The following is a 20,372-nucleotide window of genomic DNA, read 5'->3' on the forward strand; positions in this document are numbered from 1 at the left end:
AAAAAGTACTCTAACTAAACAATCAAGCTATATTTCATTAAACTAATTTATACTATACTTTGTAAGACTAGTTTAAAATCTGCGATATTGGAGAACAATGATTTAAAACAAACAAACAAACCTGTAAATCAAACAGAAACGGTGTGAACGGCCAGCAGAGAAACAGCGAATTTAAAAGCATAGTTTTAAAAATATTAAAAACAATAAAAATAGTTTTATTTTTATTTTTAAGTCAAATATTTAGCATATAAAATTGGTATAAAAAAAAAGCAAATAAAATCTTGCATTAATATTTCTGCCTTGAAATTTTATCTTTAAAAATATCTAACTTAAGAGATTACCTATAGCCAAATGATTGTGTTCCAAATGTGCAAACTGGTGTGTGAAGCTGGCATGGGATGAAGATCCTGAATTTTAAGTATAATTTCCAACGTGTTGTTGCCATTACTAATACTAACATTTTTGAAAATGTTTATGTGTGGTTATTGCTATAATCTTGTAATAAAAGCAACGATATTAGTCGGGTATAATAAAAGAAAGAGAGCAAGTATTTTAAAATGTTCTTAAAAAACCCCTTCCTTTTTATTTTATAGCCGTCGTTGAACAGCCAACTAGTGTTCAACTCCTTAGCCTTGTAATTTTGAACCCAGTCCTTAAGACAAAGGAACTCATGGATCAAGCATAGGACGAAATTCGTCTTCGTGGAAAACTTTTTTGATGGAATGAACCCTCGTTTGCGTTACATGAAAAGGAAAACCACGAAAACCTCTCAGGGTTTGCCTGACAGCAAAGGTTATTTAAATCATGATCAGTTCACCACTGAGGATATTTCATGCCAGCATTGTGGTGTGTGCAAGCCGGATACGGAATACGTATTCTACCAGTCATCGCTGGGATTTGAACCCGGTTCACCTCATTAGAAGGCGAACGTTTAATCCCCTGAGCCATCACGGCTCTTTCCTTTTTATTGACTCGATTGCCATTCGTGGGGCAAGGGATCTTTTTCCAGTCTGTACTTCTCCTTGTCAAGGTGCTTCAGTTGTTCATTTTCAGAGCTTTGAAATCCTCATTAATGCATTCAACACACCTTAGTCAGGCCCTGCCTCTGGTTTGAGTTATAATTAATTTTTAATTAGATTCTAGATATTAAAAAGGATGGATTCATATTCATTCAAAGGATGGATAGACAGATGTTTCATTCTAAAGTATTTTATTTGATTATGTAAATTAGCTTTAACATTAATATCAGTACATTTCTTTATTCTGTTCCCACCCTTATACATATTTTTTCGAGGATGTTTTGCTTAGTGAGATCATGAATTATGGCGTAAAAATTAGTGAATGAAGGTACGAGTGCTTCAATAACCTATAACTTTACACCATAGTCGACGAGTTTTGTTCCGAAAACCATGCCCGCTCGCGATTTTCCGCATTGTTGACTCTCGGGCACTTTTACTCGATGCGGTTTTATTAGGCTACTGTTTCCTAGCCTTATCTGGTAATCCTCACTGTGAGGCAACCCTTTGCCCTCCTCAATATAACACTAGCACTCATAAAAATTGTAAACAAATCTTCGCCATCATGGACATTTTTAAAAGTTGCTTGTTACCTCAGTTAGGTAAAGATTTTATTCTCGTTTTAGATGTGAAAAATTCGAATGACGAGAAAATAATACGTCGCTCTTCAAAGAAGGAAGAATGTTTTTTAAGGAATAACCTAAGAGTAATTTTAATCTCAAATCTTAGAAACATGAGGAAAATGTTTTCGTCAAGTACAACTATATGAAGCCAACTATAATGAAGATTAAAAAAAAAAAAATATTCTTCAATAAAGCCATGACATAAAGAAACAAATCCAATACTATTTACAAATTACTACTGTTTTCGTGTAGTTAATTTTTAACTACACGAAAGTTATTTTCGAATTATTTTCTTATTGCGAGTTATTTTCTTATAACATCAATTATTATAACATCAATTGTTACCGTGGAGGCAAAATTTTTAATGTGTTCTAAATTTTTTGTGGAAAATTCCTTTATTTTCCTATGCTTTTTCTATCATCACTGTTATTTGTGCATATCTGAAATTATTTATCTGTTTTTAATTTGTTTTATTATTTGTTTTATCATTTATAATGCTTTTTACTTATTCTTTCATGATATGCTTCATTAGTTTCATTGCTTGCTCATCTTGTAACTTTCCATTCACAATTTTATAACTTTCGTTTATTCAATTCTATAACTGAATAATTGGTCTATTTATTTTACCATTAACTCTTTTTTTTATTCAATTTATGCTCTTCTAATAAAGTAATGGAAAAGATACAAAGAAAATTATAAATTTTTTGTCACTCTAAAATTATGAGGGCTTTATTTTCTCAATACAAAAACACATTTACTAAATTAAGGAAACTTATATGTATGTACACACATTAAAGTAGCAAAAATACTTTGCATTATCAAATATTTGATCATAAATATTAAGCAAATTTTGTGAGAAATAATCCAAGTAACAGTATAAATTTAAATTTTTTAATAAATTACTCTCCCTACACAAAATACTTAAAAAAAAAAAAAAAAAAATAGGCATAAAGTCATTAGCTACAGTTGACTTGTCATTAGCAACTGTTGATCACCACATCAGTTGAAAAAAAAAATACTCGAAACTTATAAATTGTCCAGTAACTTTTATTAAAGGATTTAAAAAATAAACAATCTATAAGGCAACGGGTTGGACAAAATAATGGAAACACTTCTATACTAACTTAATTTTTGATCTTTCTCAAAAAATACTTAGTGAATCATTTTAAATATTTAGAAATGTTTAGTATATGCGATTTCTCATACTTATCATTGAAGTTAAGGGTTTTCACAGGTTTGAGGGACCAACAATAAAGTACAAACCGAAAATGGTGTTTTTAAACCCCCTACGTCAACTATGTAGCAATAAATTTGTAACTTGTAACAATTATTTTGGTCAATATAACTACTCTATGCCATAACTGCTCTATAGTAAATAACGCATGACTCTACTGTATAAATTGATATGTCTTTATATTCATGAAAGTATCTATAGTTTCTTATAAATAATTGCTGTTTTAAATTTAAAAAACAATCCTAAGCGCTTATAATAAATAAGAGCTAGGAAGATTTTTTTTAAAAGTCAAGCCGCTAAAATTGCAATTTAAATCATAGCTTTTATTGTTTTGACACAAGTTGTTTGTTTTGTTTGTAAACACAATTAATTATGAAATTCATTATTCTTTTTAAATAATTTTTAAGTCTATTAAAAAACACTAGTAACATTTATAAAATATCGATTTTGAGTTTTTGTAGCTAAATTTTAAAAATTTTGATAAAGTGGTCTCTGTTTTTACTTTTATCTTTATTATTCCATGTTAATTCAGCACATTGAATATAGAACATTAGAAACAACAAATTTATTTTCTATATATTTTTTTTAAATTAACGAGATTGACATATCACAATAAGTCTCAATAAAATTCCGATAAAGAAATTAAATTAAATCTGCTGTCAAAAAATATAATAAAAACTGTGCATTGATAATCATTTCTATAAAAAAACTGCTTTTAATTCGTTCTTTTGAAATCATGTAACGTTTAAACAATTTAGGAATTTACAAACGACAACTGGTTCAAAAATGTTGGTGAAAGTTATCAGCACTAGCGTTTTAAAAGCACTCAAATTACGAGCTAGTTGAACCTTGTTCTAACACTGATTAAACTCTGGAATAGAAATGGACATTAAGTGATAAACAAGAAATGCAAATAGTAACACATATTTAATGCATAAAAAAATTCGATAATTAAATAATCATATTGTTATAATTAAAATATCGATATTTCTTTATCGTTTGATCTTTATTTAAAAATTATACTTATAAGAAATGTTTATTTAGCGGCAGAAGATAATTTTTAAAGCAAAAAAGAACTTAAACAGTAGCTACATTTTTCAAAATTGAAAATTTCTTGCTTTAAATAGGTAAATTTATGATTTATATTTCAATTATTTCATTGCATTTTCTTTTTCATTTATTACGTAAGCGAAATACTTAAATCTCAAATGAATTTTATTAGTCTTGTATAAGCGTAGTAAAAATTGTCATAAAGTTGTGAATGGTTTGAATGATTAAAAGTTTTCGATAAAGAGAATATAAATGCTGATGAAGATTGATTATAATTTTCAACTTTTACTTTTTACTGTATGTATGCTTTATCTTATAAACTAGTTTTAGGTGATGGAAATTATACCATTGATTTAATATCCAGCAGTTATATGCAAAAGCTAACAGCTTAAGTTTGTAAAAACTAAAAAGAGTCCTTCACTTTTCATTATATTTAGTTTATAAACATTTATTAAATTGTATTCATTTGACGTGTAGTTGTTAAATTATATTTTAAAAATATTTTGTATACTTGTCTGATATGTATTTATTATTATTATACATGCATTAAGATTTTAAAAATACTTTTTAATAATATAGAAATTTAAGGATTTTTCTATTTCTTAAAATATCTCATTGTGTCAGGATATTTCAAAATCAAAAAATATTCTATCGGAAAAAATAGGAACGACATGATGATTTTATTCACATGCTTAAAATTAATGTTGAAAAAAATGTATATTGTAACGAATTTGAAAATATGTGAATGATTTTGTAAATATTCTTTTGTTATTAGGCTAAATATCTCAGACGGACCCTAAATAAACAGTTTAATTAGAAAATTAGACAGGAAATCACGTTAATTCTAACATAATTTAGAGAGAAAATAATGCTTAATGCATTTCTTATATATAAAAAAAATTGAAAAAAAACTCTGTTTGGCGACATTTTTGCCGATTTGCCGACTTAGCGATAATTGGAGAACATTTTGGTGACAAAATTATAGTACTGGAAAATTCGAGTTTCCAAGCAATAGGACCAATTTTCACGAAGTTATGCGAGAATCGTGTCGAATCATGTCGAAAGTTCCGGGGTTTCACAGAAAGTTTAGTTGTAGAAGTAAAGAGAACATTATAGTTCGTTTAAAATAAGAAGTCCTCCAGACATTCGTCTGGATCTGTGGTAGTGAGCATGGTAACGAGGTATAACTATTTCAAGTAGGGGTGCGGGGTCACTGTTTTGGAGTGGTTTCGTCGAGAGAAAGGGAATCTCTTCGGTCTATTGTGTTAGTCCTAGAGTTAGTCCCTAAAATACGCCATACTTGTTTCCATAGCACCAGAAGGCTTCAGATTTTGTGGTGGGAGGAGTTCTTAGCTTAGACAAACTATAGTCTGTTTGTGACTGCCATAATGTTCTGATGCTTCACGGCCTATCATCTGTTGTAGCCGGTTAGTCGTGCTGTAATTGAGTGTTGAAAATTCCCGTATTTTCGGGAAAGATTCTAGTCATAAATTTTTGGAGTCTTATAAGGACTGCTTTTTTCATTCCCATCATTTTCCACACCAACCTCTCTGCTAGGTACAATATTAAACAAGTCCTTACTTTAAAATATTGAGATTAAGTAAGAACTATTGGTTTAAGGCGTGTAAAAATTGTATAAGCACAAGAAAATCGATATTTTTTGTTAAATAATGATTTTCTAATCATGCGAGTTAAAAATTAGGTTTTATAGAATAAAATCGTCCAAGGCTGTTAAAGTATACCTAAGAGCTACTTGGTTGTTAATTGGTTGGTTGCTTGGATTCGGATTTCTGACCTCCAAAGTATAAGGGGTAGCCGCAATGTGGGAAATATCCCTTAGAAAAATTTAAGATGTTTTTGCGTTCATTTGAAGTTTCTTTGAGGTGTTAGGGTAAATTTAAGGCTTATTTGTAGTTGACTTCAAAAACAACTTTAAAGAATCAAATTTCCAAGGAGTATAATCAAGGTGTATGGAGCATTAATTGGAGCTGGGCTCTTAGAAAAGTTAGGAGTGTCGGAATTAGAGTCGAACATTTAAACTACAGATTTTAAAACTCTGGTTGATGCACTGTGAAAAAAAGTATGATTAAAACTATCAGAATGTAGTAAAAATTACGGCTTTTCTGACTATGAGAACACCAAAACGTTCGCTAATTTTTACCGAAGAGCTTTTGTAATGATTTTGGTAAAAGTAACAATTAAATGTGTTCGATATATGTATTATATATATATATATATACATATATATATATATGAATTTGAAATGAAGTTGAAGAACTAACAGTTGAAAACTAAACGCAAGATCCTGTGACATTTTACTGGTTTGATAAAATCAGCATTAAAACCATGCAGTATTCTGGCAAAATAGTTTTTTTTTTCTAATAAAATGTAAGCTATTCTAATACTTTCTATGATATCAAATATTCAATAGATTATGGAAAATATTAGAATATCTGGAATTATTCAATAAAACACATTTTTCCACAGAGATTTAATAATGTGAAATGAATTAAACCTAAAAAAAAAAAATTAAAGATGTGTATTGTATCCAGTTGAGTTGTAAATTTATTTTACTTCTTGAGGAAATCTATAGCCTATAGTCAATGTGTATTTATATAAAGTTCATTAAATGGTTATAATACTTCTCATTTATTTGTATAGGAAAATAAAATAACATAATGAATTTGTTTGGCATAAATGAATTCGAAGAGCGTAGACAATTTTTTTTGAAACTATTAAAGAAACTTGAAGAAATACCTAGTTGTCCTTCATTAAACATTAATAGTTCTCAGAAAATATACCATACTTCACAAGACAGCCATCAAGGTATAATGCATTTTTGTTCAAAAGAGATAAATTTGAAGTCCACTCTAAATAGTGATTCGAAACCATTGCAAGAACTAAAAGTGGAAACATTGCAGAATTTTTTTCACTCATTTTTCCAGAAAAGCCACCAGTTGAGAAATTATAATTTGAGTGATAAAAATCTATGTAACACCATCATTTGTGCTGATCCTAGCATTAAAAAAATGAAAAATTTTTCAAATGAACTACTAGCTTTGGCACAAAACATGTCGAGTAATGCTCAAACTAAAATCCAAAGTTTGGAATGTGTTCCATTACATGTATGTAGTATATTTGAAAAAATTTCTGATCAAAGTATGATTAGAGTTAAACAGAAAGGCAATTATGGTCAGATATTTTCATTAGACTTAAATGAAGCAAGCAACGAAGAGATTTCAATTTTTAACGACAATATAAATATATTTTCAAATCTCTTTCCATTTTTTGATAATTTTAGCAATCAAAATATTTTTTCTGAAAATGTCAATATTCTTTCAAAAGATAAACAAAAGTTTGATGCTCCTTTTAATGTCATTTTAGATTTAAATAAGAATTACATTAAAAAAGCTACGAATTACTGTCTTGATTATCGAAGTTTGATTGCAATTTTTTTGTTATGGTTAAAGAACGTTTTACCACAAAATGTACCTTTTAAAGAAAATTTTTTTTCTCTAAGCAAAATGCTTGTAGGGTCATTTGTTTGCAAGAAATTCCGAGTTGAATTGGTTGAATTAAAAGAAACACTTACAACAATTAAAATATTCAATAATACAATAAATAACACTTTTTTGATAGAAAATGCAAAAGCATTAACGTATTCACCTGAATGTTTTAACGACTCAATAATAAAGAAGTTCGATTACGCAGTTTCTATGAAATTAGGAAACTCAGGTTATCATTCCGCTTTCAGAAACAGAGTTATATCAAAGCATAAATTTTTTAACGGAAGCTGTGGAGATAGTAGCCTTCAAGAGGTTTCTATGAATAAAGTTACTGAAGATGCATTTTGTCAACAAATACATAATTTAAATCTATGCAAGCAATACGGTTTTCATGATAGCACTTCTCGAATAGATAGCACTCCTTGCAAAGATCCCATTCTTCAAAAAGATCCCACTCCTCAAAAAGATATCACTCCTCAAAAAGGTACCACAGCACAAAAAACCCTTATTCTCTGCAGAAAAATAGAAGATAAAACAAGCTCAGGTCATAACCAAATGAAACATCCTAAAGGCTTTGTTAGTTCGAATAAAAAAATGCTTATGAAAAGTAATACCTCATTACTAGCCTTCCAACTAAACAGAAGAAACATAGTCTTTAAATATAGAAGAGTTAACATCAGTAGATTATGCAATGATGCTAAATTACTCTCTGAGAAGATAATTAAAAAGTATCGCCGTCTAATGGAGAAAAAAGCAAAAATCCGCAAAACTAAATTAAATCGTAACTGCAAAAGCTATTCTAACAATGCTAGGTTTAATTCATTAGAGAAGACATATGTCTCGGAATCAAAAACCAAAAGTTCCAAAAGGCATTATGAAGAAAATAGTTTACATTTTGGATTAATGTCATCGAAAAACAACAATAAGAATTCAATCACTGAGAGAAATTCGCTAATAATGATGATTTCAAAAAGTTCAGTAATTTCGAACACGTGTTATAACTTGTCTTCTAGTGCGATGTCTCTCCATAGTTTTGGGAAAGTAAAATCTGATTTAAGCTATCCATTCAACAAGATGCTTGACTTCTCCAAAAAATACGAAATAGCAAATTTTTCTGAAGCTCAATCACTACAGAGTTTTCCGCAGACTTCCAAGTATTTTTTAAATAAAAAATCGACAATGAATGATCCATTAATGATAGATTCCGTTATAGAACCTAAAGAGAAGCATGCTGCATGCCAAACTGATATGTTAAACGAATCCTTTGAGAAATTTGCAGACTTAAACGCATTTATTTTGCTAAATCAAGCCAAGAGTGATAATGAAAATAAAGATCCTGATACTTTCAAAAATAGCAATCCTGGAACCAACAGAATTTTAAAACCGTTAACAACAGTACCAAATAAAAGAAGAGCTTTATTTGCTAAACATGAACATGAATCAGTTGTTGACTCAGCTATTAAACCAATTAATTCACCAGGTAAAATTTACCTGCCTACTACTCATTCGGATGCTCCAAGATCAAAACCTATTGAAGATCAACTTGTGCCTAATCAGAAGAATGTAGTTGATGAAGAAACATTCCATGCTGAAGTGGCCAATAGTAAGCCTTTATTTTTAATTCCAATTAAGTTTAAATTTAATCTTTTAATTTACTTGTTTTTCAAAGATGGTCAAGTTGATAATTTAATGGAATCAGAATTGAGGTTCCTAAAGACATATATTTTTCCTTTTTTTTTTACTAAGATGAAATTTTATAAGCATTGGGGAGCTATATACTATTGAGAGACTTTACTGCAAGCCAAATAAGATGCTAAATTGAACCATATATAATTGCATAAGTTAATCCCAGCTCAGTTATTCCATATATACTCCATATATACGGTATTGTATCCTAAACGGGAACAAGCTTCCCCTTATCATCGTATTAAGGTTACAGTGACTTTCCTCAATAATTTGATACCCCAAGTACCAATATTATGGTTCAAGTTTGCAATGATTTTTCTAAGAGTAAAATCGATTGTATCAATAACCGATTGATAACGAATATTATAAACTTTTTCCTAAATTCTTAATACATTGTGAAAAGCAAATTTCTGCTCTAGATTTTAATTTTTTCCCTTTATCATAAATTGACAGAAAAATAGATCTACTTATTAAAAAGAGCAACATGATTTAAAGAAATAAGCTTTACTGTAAAACAGAATGGACTATTTCCTTACATTTTAGAGCTGTCAAAAATACGTTAATGTTTTTAAATACATTAATTACATCAAAAGTACATCGATGATTTCCAATTACTTTTATTGCTAAATCAAAGTTTATGATTTCATTGTTTCATATTTTGTTTACAATATCTATTTGAAGGAATTATGAAGTATGAAATGTTTTTCGAATTTTATTTATCTAAAAGTTCATACCTTTTACAAGGATATACTTCGAGGTGTTTAATGAAAATTTTATCAAATAATATGCATTGAAACCAGATTCTCTCATCCCTTCACAGTTGCTGACCAAGTGACTTGATTGTGACTACATTTTTATGAAAGTTGTATGAAAGTTAAATACATCCTTTATGATTTAAGCAAGAGTCATTAAAATTTCGCAAAATAATCACCAGTATTACTATATTGTTGAATGTAATTTACTCTATAAATATCAACGACATCTAAGTCATTAGAAATTAAAATTATGAAATAATTAACCTTAATTTTGCGATTATTTGAAAGAAACTACAAATTTTTGCTAGTTAGGACGCCAAGATATTTTATTTAATTTCGATACTTTATCTATACTTACTGATAATACATTTTAGGGTTGAATGGGATAAAATAAAACAGTTAACCACAAAAATTATATCTTGTTCTTTTTTTAATTTTTATAAAGTCATAAATCCCTCGCATCCATTAATTAATTCAATAAAAATCATAAGGAGTTAACCAATAAGTAGATTTTAAAGTTAATTGATTTATGTTTATTAAGTTTACTGAGCTCAGAGAAATGCGTAAAGGCTTCTTTGCATTTATTTTCACTCATATCAATAAGCTTTTCCTTTGTTTAATAATAAAGAGTCATCAGTAAAAATGATAATAATGGTCGAAAAATTTCTAAAAAAATATAGTACACAGAAAAGGAGGATTTCCTCGAATTATTCCAAGTACTGATTCTTTTTTTATTTGATATGATAATACGATATCCTTATAGAATAAATTTAAAACTATTTATCTCACTTTTCACTACATAAGTTAAAATGAGACTTTTTAATTATTATTCTCATGATAAAGTGAAGTTTGTCCAGTTATAGAGTAAAAAAAAATTGAGAACAATTTTGAAATAATAATGCCTTGGTCCTCTAAAACCACACAAAAGTATTTTGATAAAAGATTTTCATTTTCATTCAACCATTTTATAATTTTCTTTAGGACATACCTTTAGAACCAACTAAATATATACCTCAAGAACTACCCTTAAGACCAACTTAAAAACTACTAACTTCATTTGACCTACTAAAATTTATTTTTTAATTTAGTGGGCGTATGCCTGTTAGCTGGTTGCTCAATACATCTTCTTTTATTTGTTTTTGAGTCAAATTCAGTCTACAGAGCAGTTAAAATTTAGCCTTCGGTAAGATTTTATCTTGTGTAGTTTAAAATATAACATTGAGTTTGCCATAGTTTATTTTAAGTTATTAGATTTTTGTGCTGTTTAGTATTGCAATGAAATATTTTAAACTTACTTTTCTTTACAATTCCTTTCTTGAAATTTTTTTTCAATTTATTTTGAAATTATTGAATAGTAAATGCATTAATTATTACAGGTGATCCGAAAGATTTGAGAAAGAAAACAATTTTGGAAATGGAAAGATATAAAGTAAGAGTAGGCCTTTCTCGGAAACAGCGTGTGAAACCGCTTCATCCTTATTTAAAACGATGAGACTTTTATCAAGAAATTTTTTATCATGGCTTTTTCATTTTCCAAAATAGTTGGAAATTCTGTAAAATTTTGCACCTCATAGAGCATAATAAACTCAAACAATGTTATAATTAACACACTTTCGCTACCGTTCAGTTTCTTTGCATTCCTTTAAAGATGTGAAGTTTAAATTAATAAATATTTTCTTTATAATTACTTGATATTTATGAAATAAAGGACAATGAGAAACGAAGAAATTATTAGAACTCTATTCTGCATTTGAAACATGCATTAATGACAGGAAATCTGTCAATAAATAGACAACATTTTTAAAAGTCGATTTCACAGGAACTATTTAACTTATTTCGCTTAAATTTTGCACTTGGCCAAGCACAATGATATCGCATGCTTTACAATAAAAAAATTTTTTACCGTGATTAAATAAAATAATAAAAAATACTAAATATTTGCTAAAATTTATTTTTTTTTACGAATTTTATAGTTGTGTGCAAAATGTTTTAAATTCGTTCGAAAAATTCTGGAGATTTGGCGAAAAACGCAAAAATGAAATTAACATTAAGGGGTCCAAACTTTGAATCGCTGTCTTGACAAAGCTATGGGGATCATATTTCCCAGATTGCTGTTACCCCTATAACTAGGGAGTTAGAAATCTGAATTCGTTCGAAAAAAGAGGTATGTTTATTCAGAGAAAATGCGTGTCTGATTTCGTAACTTTAAAAAAATAATTTGCACTAATTAATTAGCATATTTAAGGTCACTCTCTCGTACAATTAAGATTGAGTCCCAGAGCATGAATATTCGATCATTAGATCAAAAGTTATTCAGAGTGGTTCGTTTTTTCTTTTCTTCTTTTCCTCCCTTGTTTTGATGCATTGTACGAAAGCTTCATTTCTACATAACACTTTCTATTTGAATAACGCTCGGATGGCTATAATGGTAAAAAAAAAAAAAAAGGAATTTAAGCGTACCATAAAAGATTATTTTTATTAATATCTAAAGGGGATTTAAATATTTTTTCCAATTTATTAAAATAAACTTTCAAATAATTTTTTAGAAAATAAAATATAGCTGTGAGAAATCGAAAATCAATTATACAACTGCAGAAACGAAAAAGCAGAATTATGTTACATAATGAAACGGATAAAACTGTTTCAATATTTAAAAAAAGAAAGAAAAAGAACACAAATTTAGTTTATTTCATTATAATTTAATATCGTGTAACGTACAACAAAAACAGAGATAAATAAAGTATTATAAATGTAATTATAAAAAGTATTTGAAGCTTTTTTTTTCTTTATAAATGCTTCCACTTATCAGTAACGGAGTCTAAAACGAAAGCTTTGATGATAAGACAATATCCTTCATGAAAGAACAAACAGGATATAAATGATCTTTTTCCGTGAACAAAAGAAAAAGCGATAAGAAAAAGAATACAAGGAATTCCAAGCATGGCCTATGTTCTAAATTAGAATCAGTACTAATAATCACAATGCTCTAGATCACCAGAATAGTTTTTCCCATTGATTAAACGTTGACCTTTTTAGATATCCTGGTCTACGGTAGTTGATGTATGATAAAGTACTCGATCATTTTGTATTATATATTTATCCAGTACAATAAAAATATTGTTTAAACCTGGACTCTAAAAACAAACGTTCTACTCTGTTTCAAAGAATTAAGCACCCTTCTCTTAGTAAGCTGCAAAAATTTGTACAAATTCACATGAATGGGAGAGCAAAATAAATATGGCAATTTAATGTTTTTGTATCTGATACAATTTTTTAATGTTGAATCGAGTGATACCGAACACGAGACAATCGAGCTCAAAAGTTGCAATGATAAAATGGCTTTTATTATGTATAAAAAAATAGAATTTTTGGCTTTTAGCTAAGTATAATTTTTTTTTTCTAAACTGTTTATCTTATCAACTCGGATTTGTTTACTTTTAATTCACAAAATACAAGATAAACAATATCTAAATGTTTTTAGGGACCAAAAAAATGCGTGGAGCACGGGCTTACTTGTCAAGATAGCCTCAAAATAGCAATGTCAGAGATTTTTTTTTTAAAAAAAGGAGAAAAAAACTGAATTTTTTGTTGCACAAAAAAGTCTTGACAAAGCTCTGTTGACTCATTTTTGCTTCCAACGATTTAGGGAAAGCATACACTGCAAACACTATATAGCAATGCTAGACAATTTCACCATATAGCAATATTTGATGCATATATAGGTACAAGGTAATCAATGTACAGTGCACCCCCCCCCCAAACAAAAAAAAAAAACAAAAAAACGGACTACCCGGAATAACTTTTTCTTTCGGATCTTCACGTTCTAAGATTTATTCTTAATAGATAGAGAGGATGACTTCAAATAAGCTATTTAATTAGAGCAGACGATATCTTAAGTTACGAAATCGGATACCGAAACGTACTTTAAATAAAAATACCTTGTTTTCAAATTTTTGCACACAATTCTTAAACTCGTTTTTTTTTAAAGGTAATTTCCATGCAAGAAATGCATTTCAGTAAATATTTTTAATTTAATCGGATACCGAAACGTACTTTCTCTAAATAAAAATACCTTGTTTTCAAATTTTTGCACACAATTCTTAAACTCGTTTTTTTTTAAAGGTAATTTCCATGCAAGAAATGCATTTTAGTAAATATTTTTAATTTAATCGGATACCGAAACGTACTTTCTCTAAATAAAAATACCTTGTTTTCAAATTTTTGCACACAATTCTTAAACTCGTTTTTTTTTTTTAAAGGTAATTTCCATGCAAGAAATGCATTTTAGTAAATATTTTTAATTTAATCGGATACCGAAACGTACTTTCTCTAAATAAAAATACCTTGTTTTCAAAATTTTGCACACAATTCTTAAACTCGTTTTTTTTTAAAGGTAATTTCCATGCAAGAAATGCATTTTAGTAAATATTTTTAATTTAATCGGATACCGAAACGTACTTTCTCTAAATAAAAATACCTTGTTTTCAAATTTTTGCACACAATTCTTAAACTCATTTTTTTTTTAAAGGTAATTTCCATGCAAGAAATGCATTTCAGTAAATATTTTTAATTTAATCGGATACCGAAACGTACTTTCTCTAAATAAAAATACCTTGTTTTCAAATTTTTGCACACAATTCTTAAACTCGTTTTTTTTTAAAGGTAATTTCCATGCAAGAAATGCATTTTAGTAAATATTTTTAATTTAATCGGATACCGAAACGTACTTTCTCTAAATAAAAATACCTTGTTTTCAAATTTTTGCACGCAATTCTTAAACTCGTTTTTTTTAAAGGTAATTTCCATGCAAGAAATGCATTTTAGTAAATATTTTTAATTTAATCGGATACCGAAACGTACTTTCTCTAAATAAAAATACCTTGTTTTCAAATTTTTGCACTCAATTCTTAAACTCGTTTTTTTTAAGGGTAATTTCCATGCAAGAAATGCATTTTAGTAAATATTTTTAATTTAATCAAATAAAAGTCGAAAGATTTTGAATTGTAAAGTATACAATTTTTACGCCATTTTAAAGTATGTAATTTTACATAGCAAAATATAATTACTAGGGCAAAACAGGTTGAATAGTTTTTGTTTCTCAGGGACTATTCAGCCCATTTTGCCCAAATTTTGTATTTAACCATGCAAAATAACATACTTTAAAATGACGTAAAACACTTTATACCTTACAATTCAAATTTTTTTTTACTATTATTGAATAAATTAATTAATACTTACTAAAATTTACTTTTTACACGGAATTATATTGGAAAAACGAATTTTATAACTGTGTGTAAAATTAAAAAAATTATCTAGATAAGACGAAATATGCAAAAAGTAAAATCAATATTATATGGATACTTTGGATCACTCTCCTGACCAAACCATGAGGACCATACTTCCCAGATTGTGGCTATTCCCTATATTTTAGGTGTCTGAAATCAAAATCTGTTGAAAAAAATGGTCTGTTCATTCAGAGAAAGTATGTTTTTGTGCCCGATTTCGCAACTGAAAATATCGACTACATCAATTAATTAGCATATTTGATGTCACCCATTTCATCTACTCAGAATGAGTCCCAGAACGTGAAGATCCGATCATTAGATCAAAAGTTATTCAGGGTGGTCCGTTTTTATTTTGACGCACTGCACAAATTAATCAATATTTGTGCATAAAACCGATTAAATGTTATCGTCTCAAACTTGTTTTATTTCCATTTAGGGAAAAAAAATATACACAGAGAACATCGCCGCATTTGTCCAGTTATCAATATTTAAGTTATTTCATTTCAGTTACAACGTACCACCAAAACTCGTCAAGTCAAGTAGTTTTTTATCTCTTACTAAGAGGAGGTTTTTTCTTAAACAGCTTTCCACAGTTGGAACTTTTATTTTAGAAGTCTAAGGTTTGATGATTTTTAGCAATCTTAACTGTATTATTAATCTTTCAACTTTTCATAAAGAAAACAGTTGCATGCTTCTTCTCTTTTTTTTTTTTTTTTTGTAACATAATGGGGTCCTCAAGTCAAACCACAAAATCGTTTATTTTAATAAAAATTTTAAAATGAATAAAGTGTTCCGAAATCATTTCCTAAAATATGTATTTAAAAATCCTTTGACAAATATGAAGTAAGAAATATGTATACAATATGGGTATCACATTGATATTTAAGAGGAGAAACCAGAAATCAGTTATTAAAATTTAACTAATCATAAACGAAAAAATTCAGAATACAAAAATCAAAACCGATTTGATAACGGAAAAGAACTGAGAGGAAGGAAAAGACGATTAATAAAGAACTTTCATGTTCCTTCAAATTTCATCTTTCAATCAAACTGATTTCGATGATTTTAATTACATTTTCCTCAATACTGATTAGTCAAATTTTGATAACTTGCCCCCTTATCCAAACAATAATTTGACTCCATTAATGTTATTTTTTTTTTTTTTTTTGCTTAACTATTTTTCTTTAACTTTTTTAATGGTTTTTTCAGCTACTTTGTGACCCCAGTACTTTTACATTGTCGAATCAATTACACGAGCATTTTTATGTTTCCTAAACTGAAACTTTCTTTCGGCGATATTTTTGGCCCATACCTTTTTTCTCATTTTGTTTAAGGATAATTTTTTCAACAAATACAAAGTCTTTATTTCAAGTAAAATCTTATTAATTTATTGACTTTTGCTAAACAATTTATGTACTTAACTTTCACTAATTAAAATAATAATAACTGAAATAGAGATTAAGAGTTTTTTAAAATTTGGTTGAGAAAATTAATTTAATAAAAGTATTTAATAAAACGGATTTGCATAATATCCTAACGTGCCGGCGACGATAAACTGGTGTAAAGACGCAAGTCCATGTGGGAACAGTAGCACGGATTAAATAATGTATAATATAACAATTAAACGAACAGTAATATAATTATATTATATATAATTATTTATAACGAATTTAATTAAAGGGTGTTATTTTAAACTTTCTATAATGAGAATCAGTAAACCAATCAGAATTCCTTACTTTATTTGCATTGTATTGTTCCGAAATTTTAATGTGTAATACATAAATCTTCTTAGCTACTTGAGTAACGATGATTTTTGAAAAATTTTAATTTTTTGGTAGACCATCAAGTTTTATTTGTAGGTTGAGCGAAAAATTACATTTTTTAGGTAGTAGAGTGATTAGTTTAGGTATACGTTAGCTCACATTCTGGTAAGAAATTGAACTTAAATGTGATTATTAACTGAAAAATAATTTGGAGCATGATACTTTATTTCTAGGAGATTGCGATGCTGCCATGAACAAAAAATGCAAAAACGAGAAAACACATAAAAAAAAAATCTATACCTTTTAATAATAAATACCTTTGCTTAATAATAAACAACCAGCAGTAAAAAAAATGATAGTCGAAAAATTTCTGAAAAAAATATAGTACGCAAATAAACAGGATTTCCTCGAATTATTCCAAATACTGATTCTTTTTTTATGGGACATGATAATACGATATCCTAATACAATAAATTTAAAATTATTTATCTCACTTTTAACTAACTAAATTAACTGAGAATTTAACTGATTGTTCTCATGAGAAAGTGAAGTTTTTTTGGTAAAGTTTGTCCAGTAATAGATTAAATATTTAAATAAAATTAAGAATAATTTTGAAATACTTGATAATCAAAGTTTGGAAAAATAGTTTAAAATTATAAAAAATTTAAAAAAAATTTAGAATTTCGTTATTTTTCTTTCGTTTCAGGTTATTAATCAATCACCAAGTTAATATTTAAGCTTAGAGTAACATTAATAGTTAACCTTTAATAGTTAATCTGTTAGATTATCGGAATTAAATTTGTTCTAAAATATAAAATCCAAGAAAGTAGTTTGAAATTCTTTTTTTTATTTAATTCATATTCAAACATTTTTCGATAATTGGTTTTGTATTTTAAAGAAACTTCAATGATGAATATTTTTTTTCTTAGAGCAGAATAGCTACAAATAAGTGCAAATTGAAAAATTATTATTTGGAAATGATCCGTGTTTGGAAGATTTTATCTTTCACGAACAAAAGACCAAAGACTCCGGTGTTTCGAGCAGTATTTCATAACCATAAATTACTAAAATGCCAAATATAATATTTTTCACTTATATTGACCTAAATTAATAAAAAATAATGAAAAAAGGTTGTAAAATATGTTTCATAAAAATTTGTCGCAATAGGATTGATTATCAACAACAAATTTTGTTTATAATAATATGTTTTATTCACGATTGATATACATTGCTAATGATTACATTTACTAATTTATTAATTCAATTATAATTTTTTTAACTCCTCATATTTCTTCTTCGTCTTTGGAACATAGATTTAGTTAAATATGTGTTCACTAGATGGCAACAAAATCGATAACGGTTCCTCTTACGTTCTAGAGAAAGAATGAAGTTGATTTTTGATTTTATTTCTTTTTTTATCTTATTTTCACAATAAATTTATCAGTTTTAAAATATTAGATATATGCTCGAGTTCCAACGAACATAATTATTCCAAAATTCTTCTTGCCACTTTTTTTTTTAAATAAATAAACAAATTATTTGAAACCCAATTTTAATTTTTCATTTTTTAGAGGAGTTTCTTTTCTTTTGTAATAAAGCAAATCTTTCTATTTATTATTATATTTTTTAAAGTTGAAATAAAAAGATTTGTTTTGTCAATTCTCTCTATTAAACAAATATGATTAAAAATATAATTAAATGCATTATAATACAAATAAATACATTTCAAAAATATCTTAAAAATATATTTACAACACAAAATTATTTCCGGAAATATTAATTTCAAGGTTATAGACTTTTCAGGAACATACACTTATAATTTCTTATTACGTAACATGAAACTAACTCTAAACTTATAACAATTTGACACTTAATATTACAATTTGACTGTGAACTATGATGCTTCGGTAATTTTTTACCCGAAAATATAACACGATTTCTTACTTTTGAAGTTCTTATTTCCGAATAAAGGAAGAAAATTAGTTGAAAAATTAAAGATATGTAAATAAAGAGATTTTTTAACTTCCGGGAATTTTTATTTTATTTTAGTTAATGATAATGTTAATATTAATGATCATATATTTTTAAATATTTCTCTAGTATAATTTTGTAACTAATATTTACTTAAATTTTCCGAAATACACATTTTCGGTTTAATTGTAGCCAAGGGTGCCGGCAGTGGGGTGCAAAAGGGTGCACTTGCACTCCTCTAGCTTTTTTTTGAAGAAAAAAACAATTAAAGAGATACAGAAAAACAATTTTGTTATAAAAAAAGTTTATTAAAAATATATTTATTCAAAAACAAATAATTAAGTAATCATTGATACATAACAATTTAAAAATTGCTTAATCAAACAAGAATTGTAATCGTCTTATTTGCTGTCCGAATCTGTTTATAACTTTTTCAATGAATTTTGAGTCGTCTTTAATTCTCTTCTTATGCACACTGAGCATGCATAAACTTGGCAGATATCTAAGCTATATTTTAAAATTTCATTTATTAAAATATAAGTAATATATTTTATTTTCTATTAGTTATTTTTTTTAACAAAGGTGTATGACACAAACTGACTTCTCACAACTGTAAAACTTCATCAACACAATAAATATCAATATTAAGCGTGCACAAACACGTTAGTATACGAAACTACTATTTGTAGTTATTTGTGTTTCAAAGTCAGTAGCTATGTCAGCGCCATCAATACAGTTTATCATGGCAAAATTTGCAAGCACAAGAAATTCGTAATTTTTTTTTAAATATCTTGTTAACAATGAAGAAATGTATCGTAAAAAAATTAACAGATGGAAGTAGTATATGTAATAACAAAACAAAATGTAATAACAGAATATTTTTTTTGGGGGTGGGGTAGTTTGCTAGAGGGTTGCACCCCCTTTTATATTGTTCTGCCGGCGCCCTTGATTGTAGCAGTGATAATTTTTTTAATAGAAAATATATTATCAAAAGTTTTATCGACACGTATGCCTTTCCATAATCTTTAAAATGTTATTTCTTTTAAAAAAAATATTTGCTTTAAAATCCAACATTCCTTATATTCAAAACTAATTTGTTCTTAGATCTTAAAACAATCGAAAAAACTTACTCCTTATATCGGTTGGGGAAGAGCATATCATCCGTTTACTACAGGAGATGATGAAATTAAACAAAATATAATTTTGAATTTTTTTATTTTATGTAGGGTAAACTAACCAGTGAAGGAACACTATCCAGTGAAGGAACATTTCATATATATTGATTAAAAATAAGAGTTTGAAAGTTCTTTAGATTGATTGGTAACAATAGTTTACTACCAAACAATAGGAAGTCATCTAGCAATGCTTTGGATTACCAGGTCAAATAGACTTCCCTGGAAAAATTTTTGAATTTGTTATTATCTCTGCAGCAACTTGCTTCGTTGAAAAAATTATAAGATGAGTGTTTGTATTTATATGTTTG

General features: G+C 27.6%; 1 protein-coding gene across 1 annotated transcript; it reads left to right on the top strand.

The window, feature by feature from the left end:
• The first annotated feature begins 6,584 nt into the window (after positions 1 to 6,584).
• LOC107438517 (uncharacterized) lies at positions 6,585 to 11,489 on the top strand. Its single transcript, XM_016050823.4, has 2 exons — positions 6,585 to 9,032; positions 11,247 to 11,489. Exons 1-2 carry the CDS (start codon positions 6,602 to 6,604, stop codon positions 11,360 to 11,362), a joined length of 2,547 nt encoding a protein of 848 aa, XP_015906309.3. The 5' UTR covers positions 6,585 to 6,601; the 3' UTR covers positions 11,363 to 11,489.
• The last annotated feature ends 8,883 nt before the right edge of the window (positions 11,490 to 20,372 follow it).

The sequence above is a fragment of the Parasteatoda tepidariorum genome, chromosome 8 (assembly GCF_982258835.1).
Source record: "Parasteatoda tepidariorum strain Cologne lab strain chromosome 8, Ptep-v5.0, whole genome shotgun sequence".
Classification (NCBI taxonomy): Eukaryota; Metazoa; Arthropoda; class Arachnida; order Araneae; family Theridiidae; genus Parasteatoda; species Parasteatoda tepidariorum.

What these genes read in the sequence shown, in the direction of transcription:
- LOC107438517 (XM_016050823.4), top strand. Translation starts at nt 6,602, where the DNA reads ATGAATTTGTTTGGCATAAATGAATTCGAAGAGCGTAGACAATTTTTT. An exon ending in CCATGCTGAAGTGGCCAATA is followed by an intron (nt 9,033 to 11,246) that starts GTAAGCCTTTAT and finishes TAATTATTACAG; the next exon opens with GTGATCCGAAAGATTTGAGA.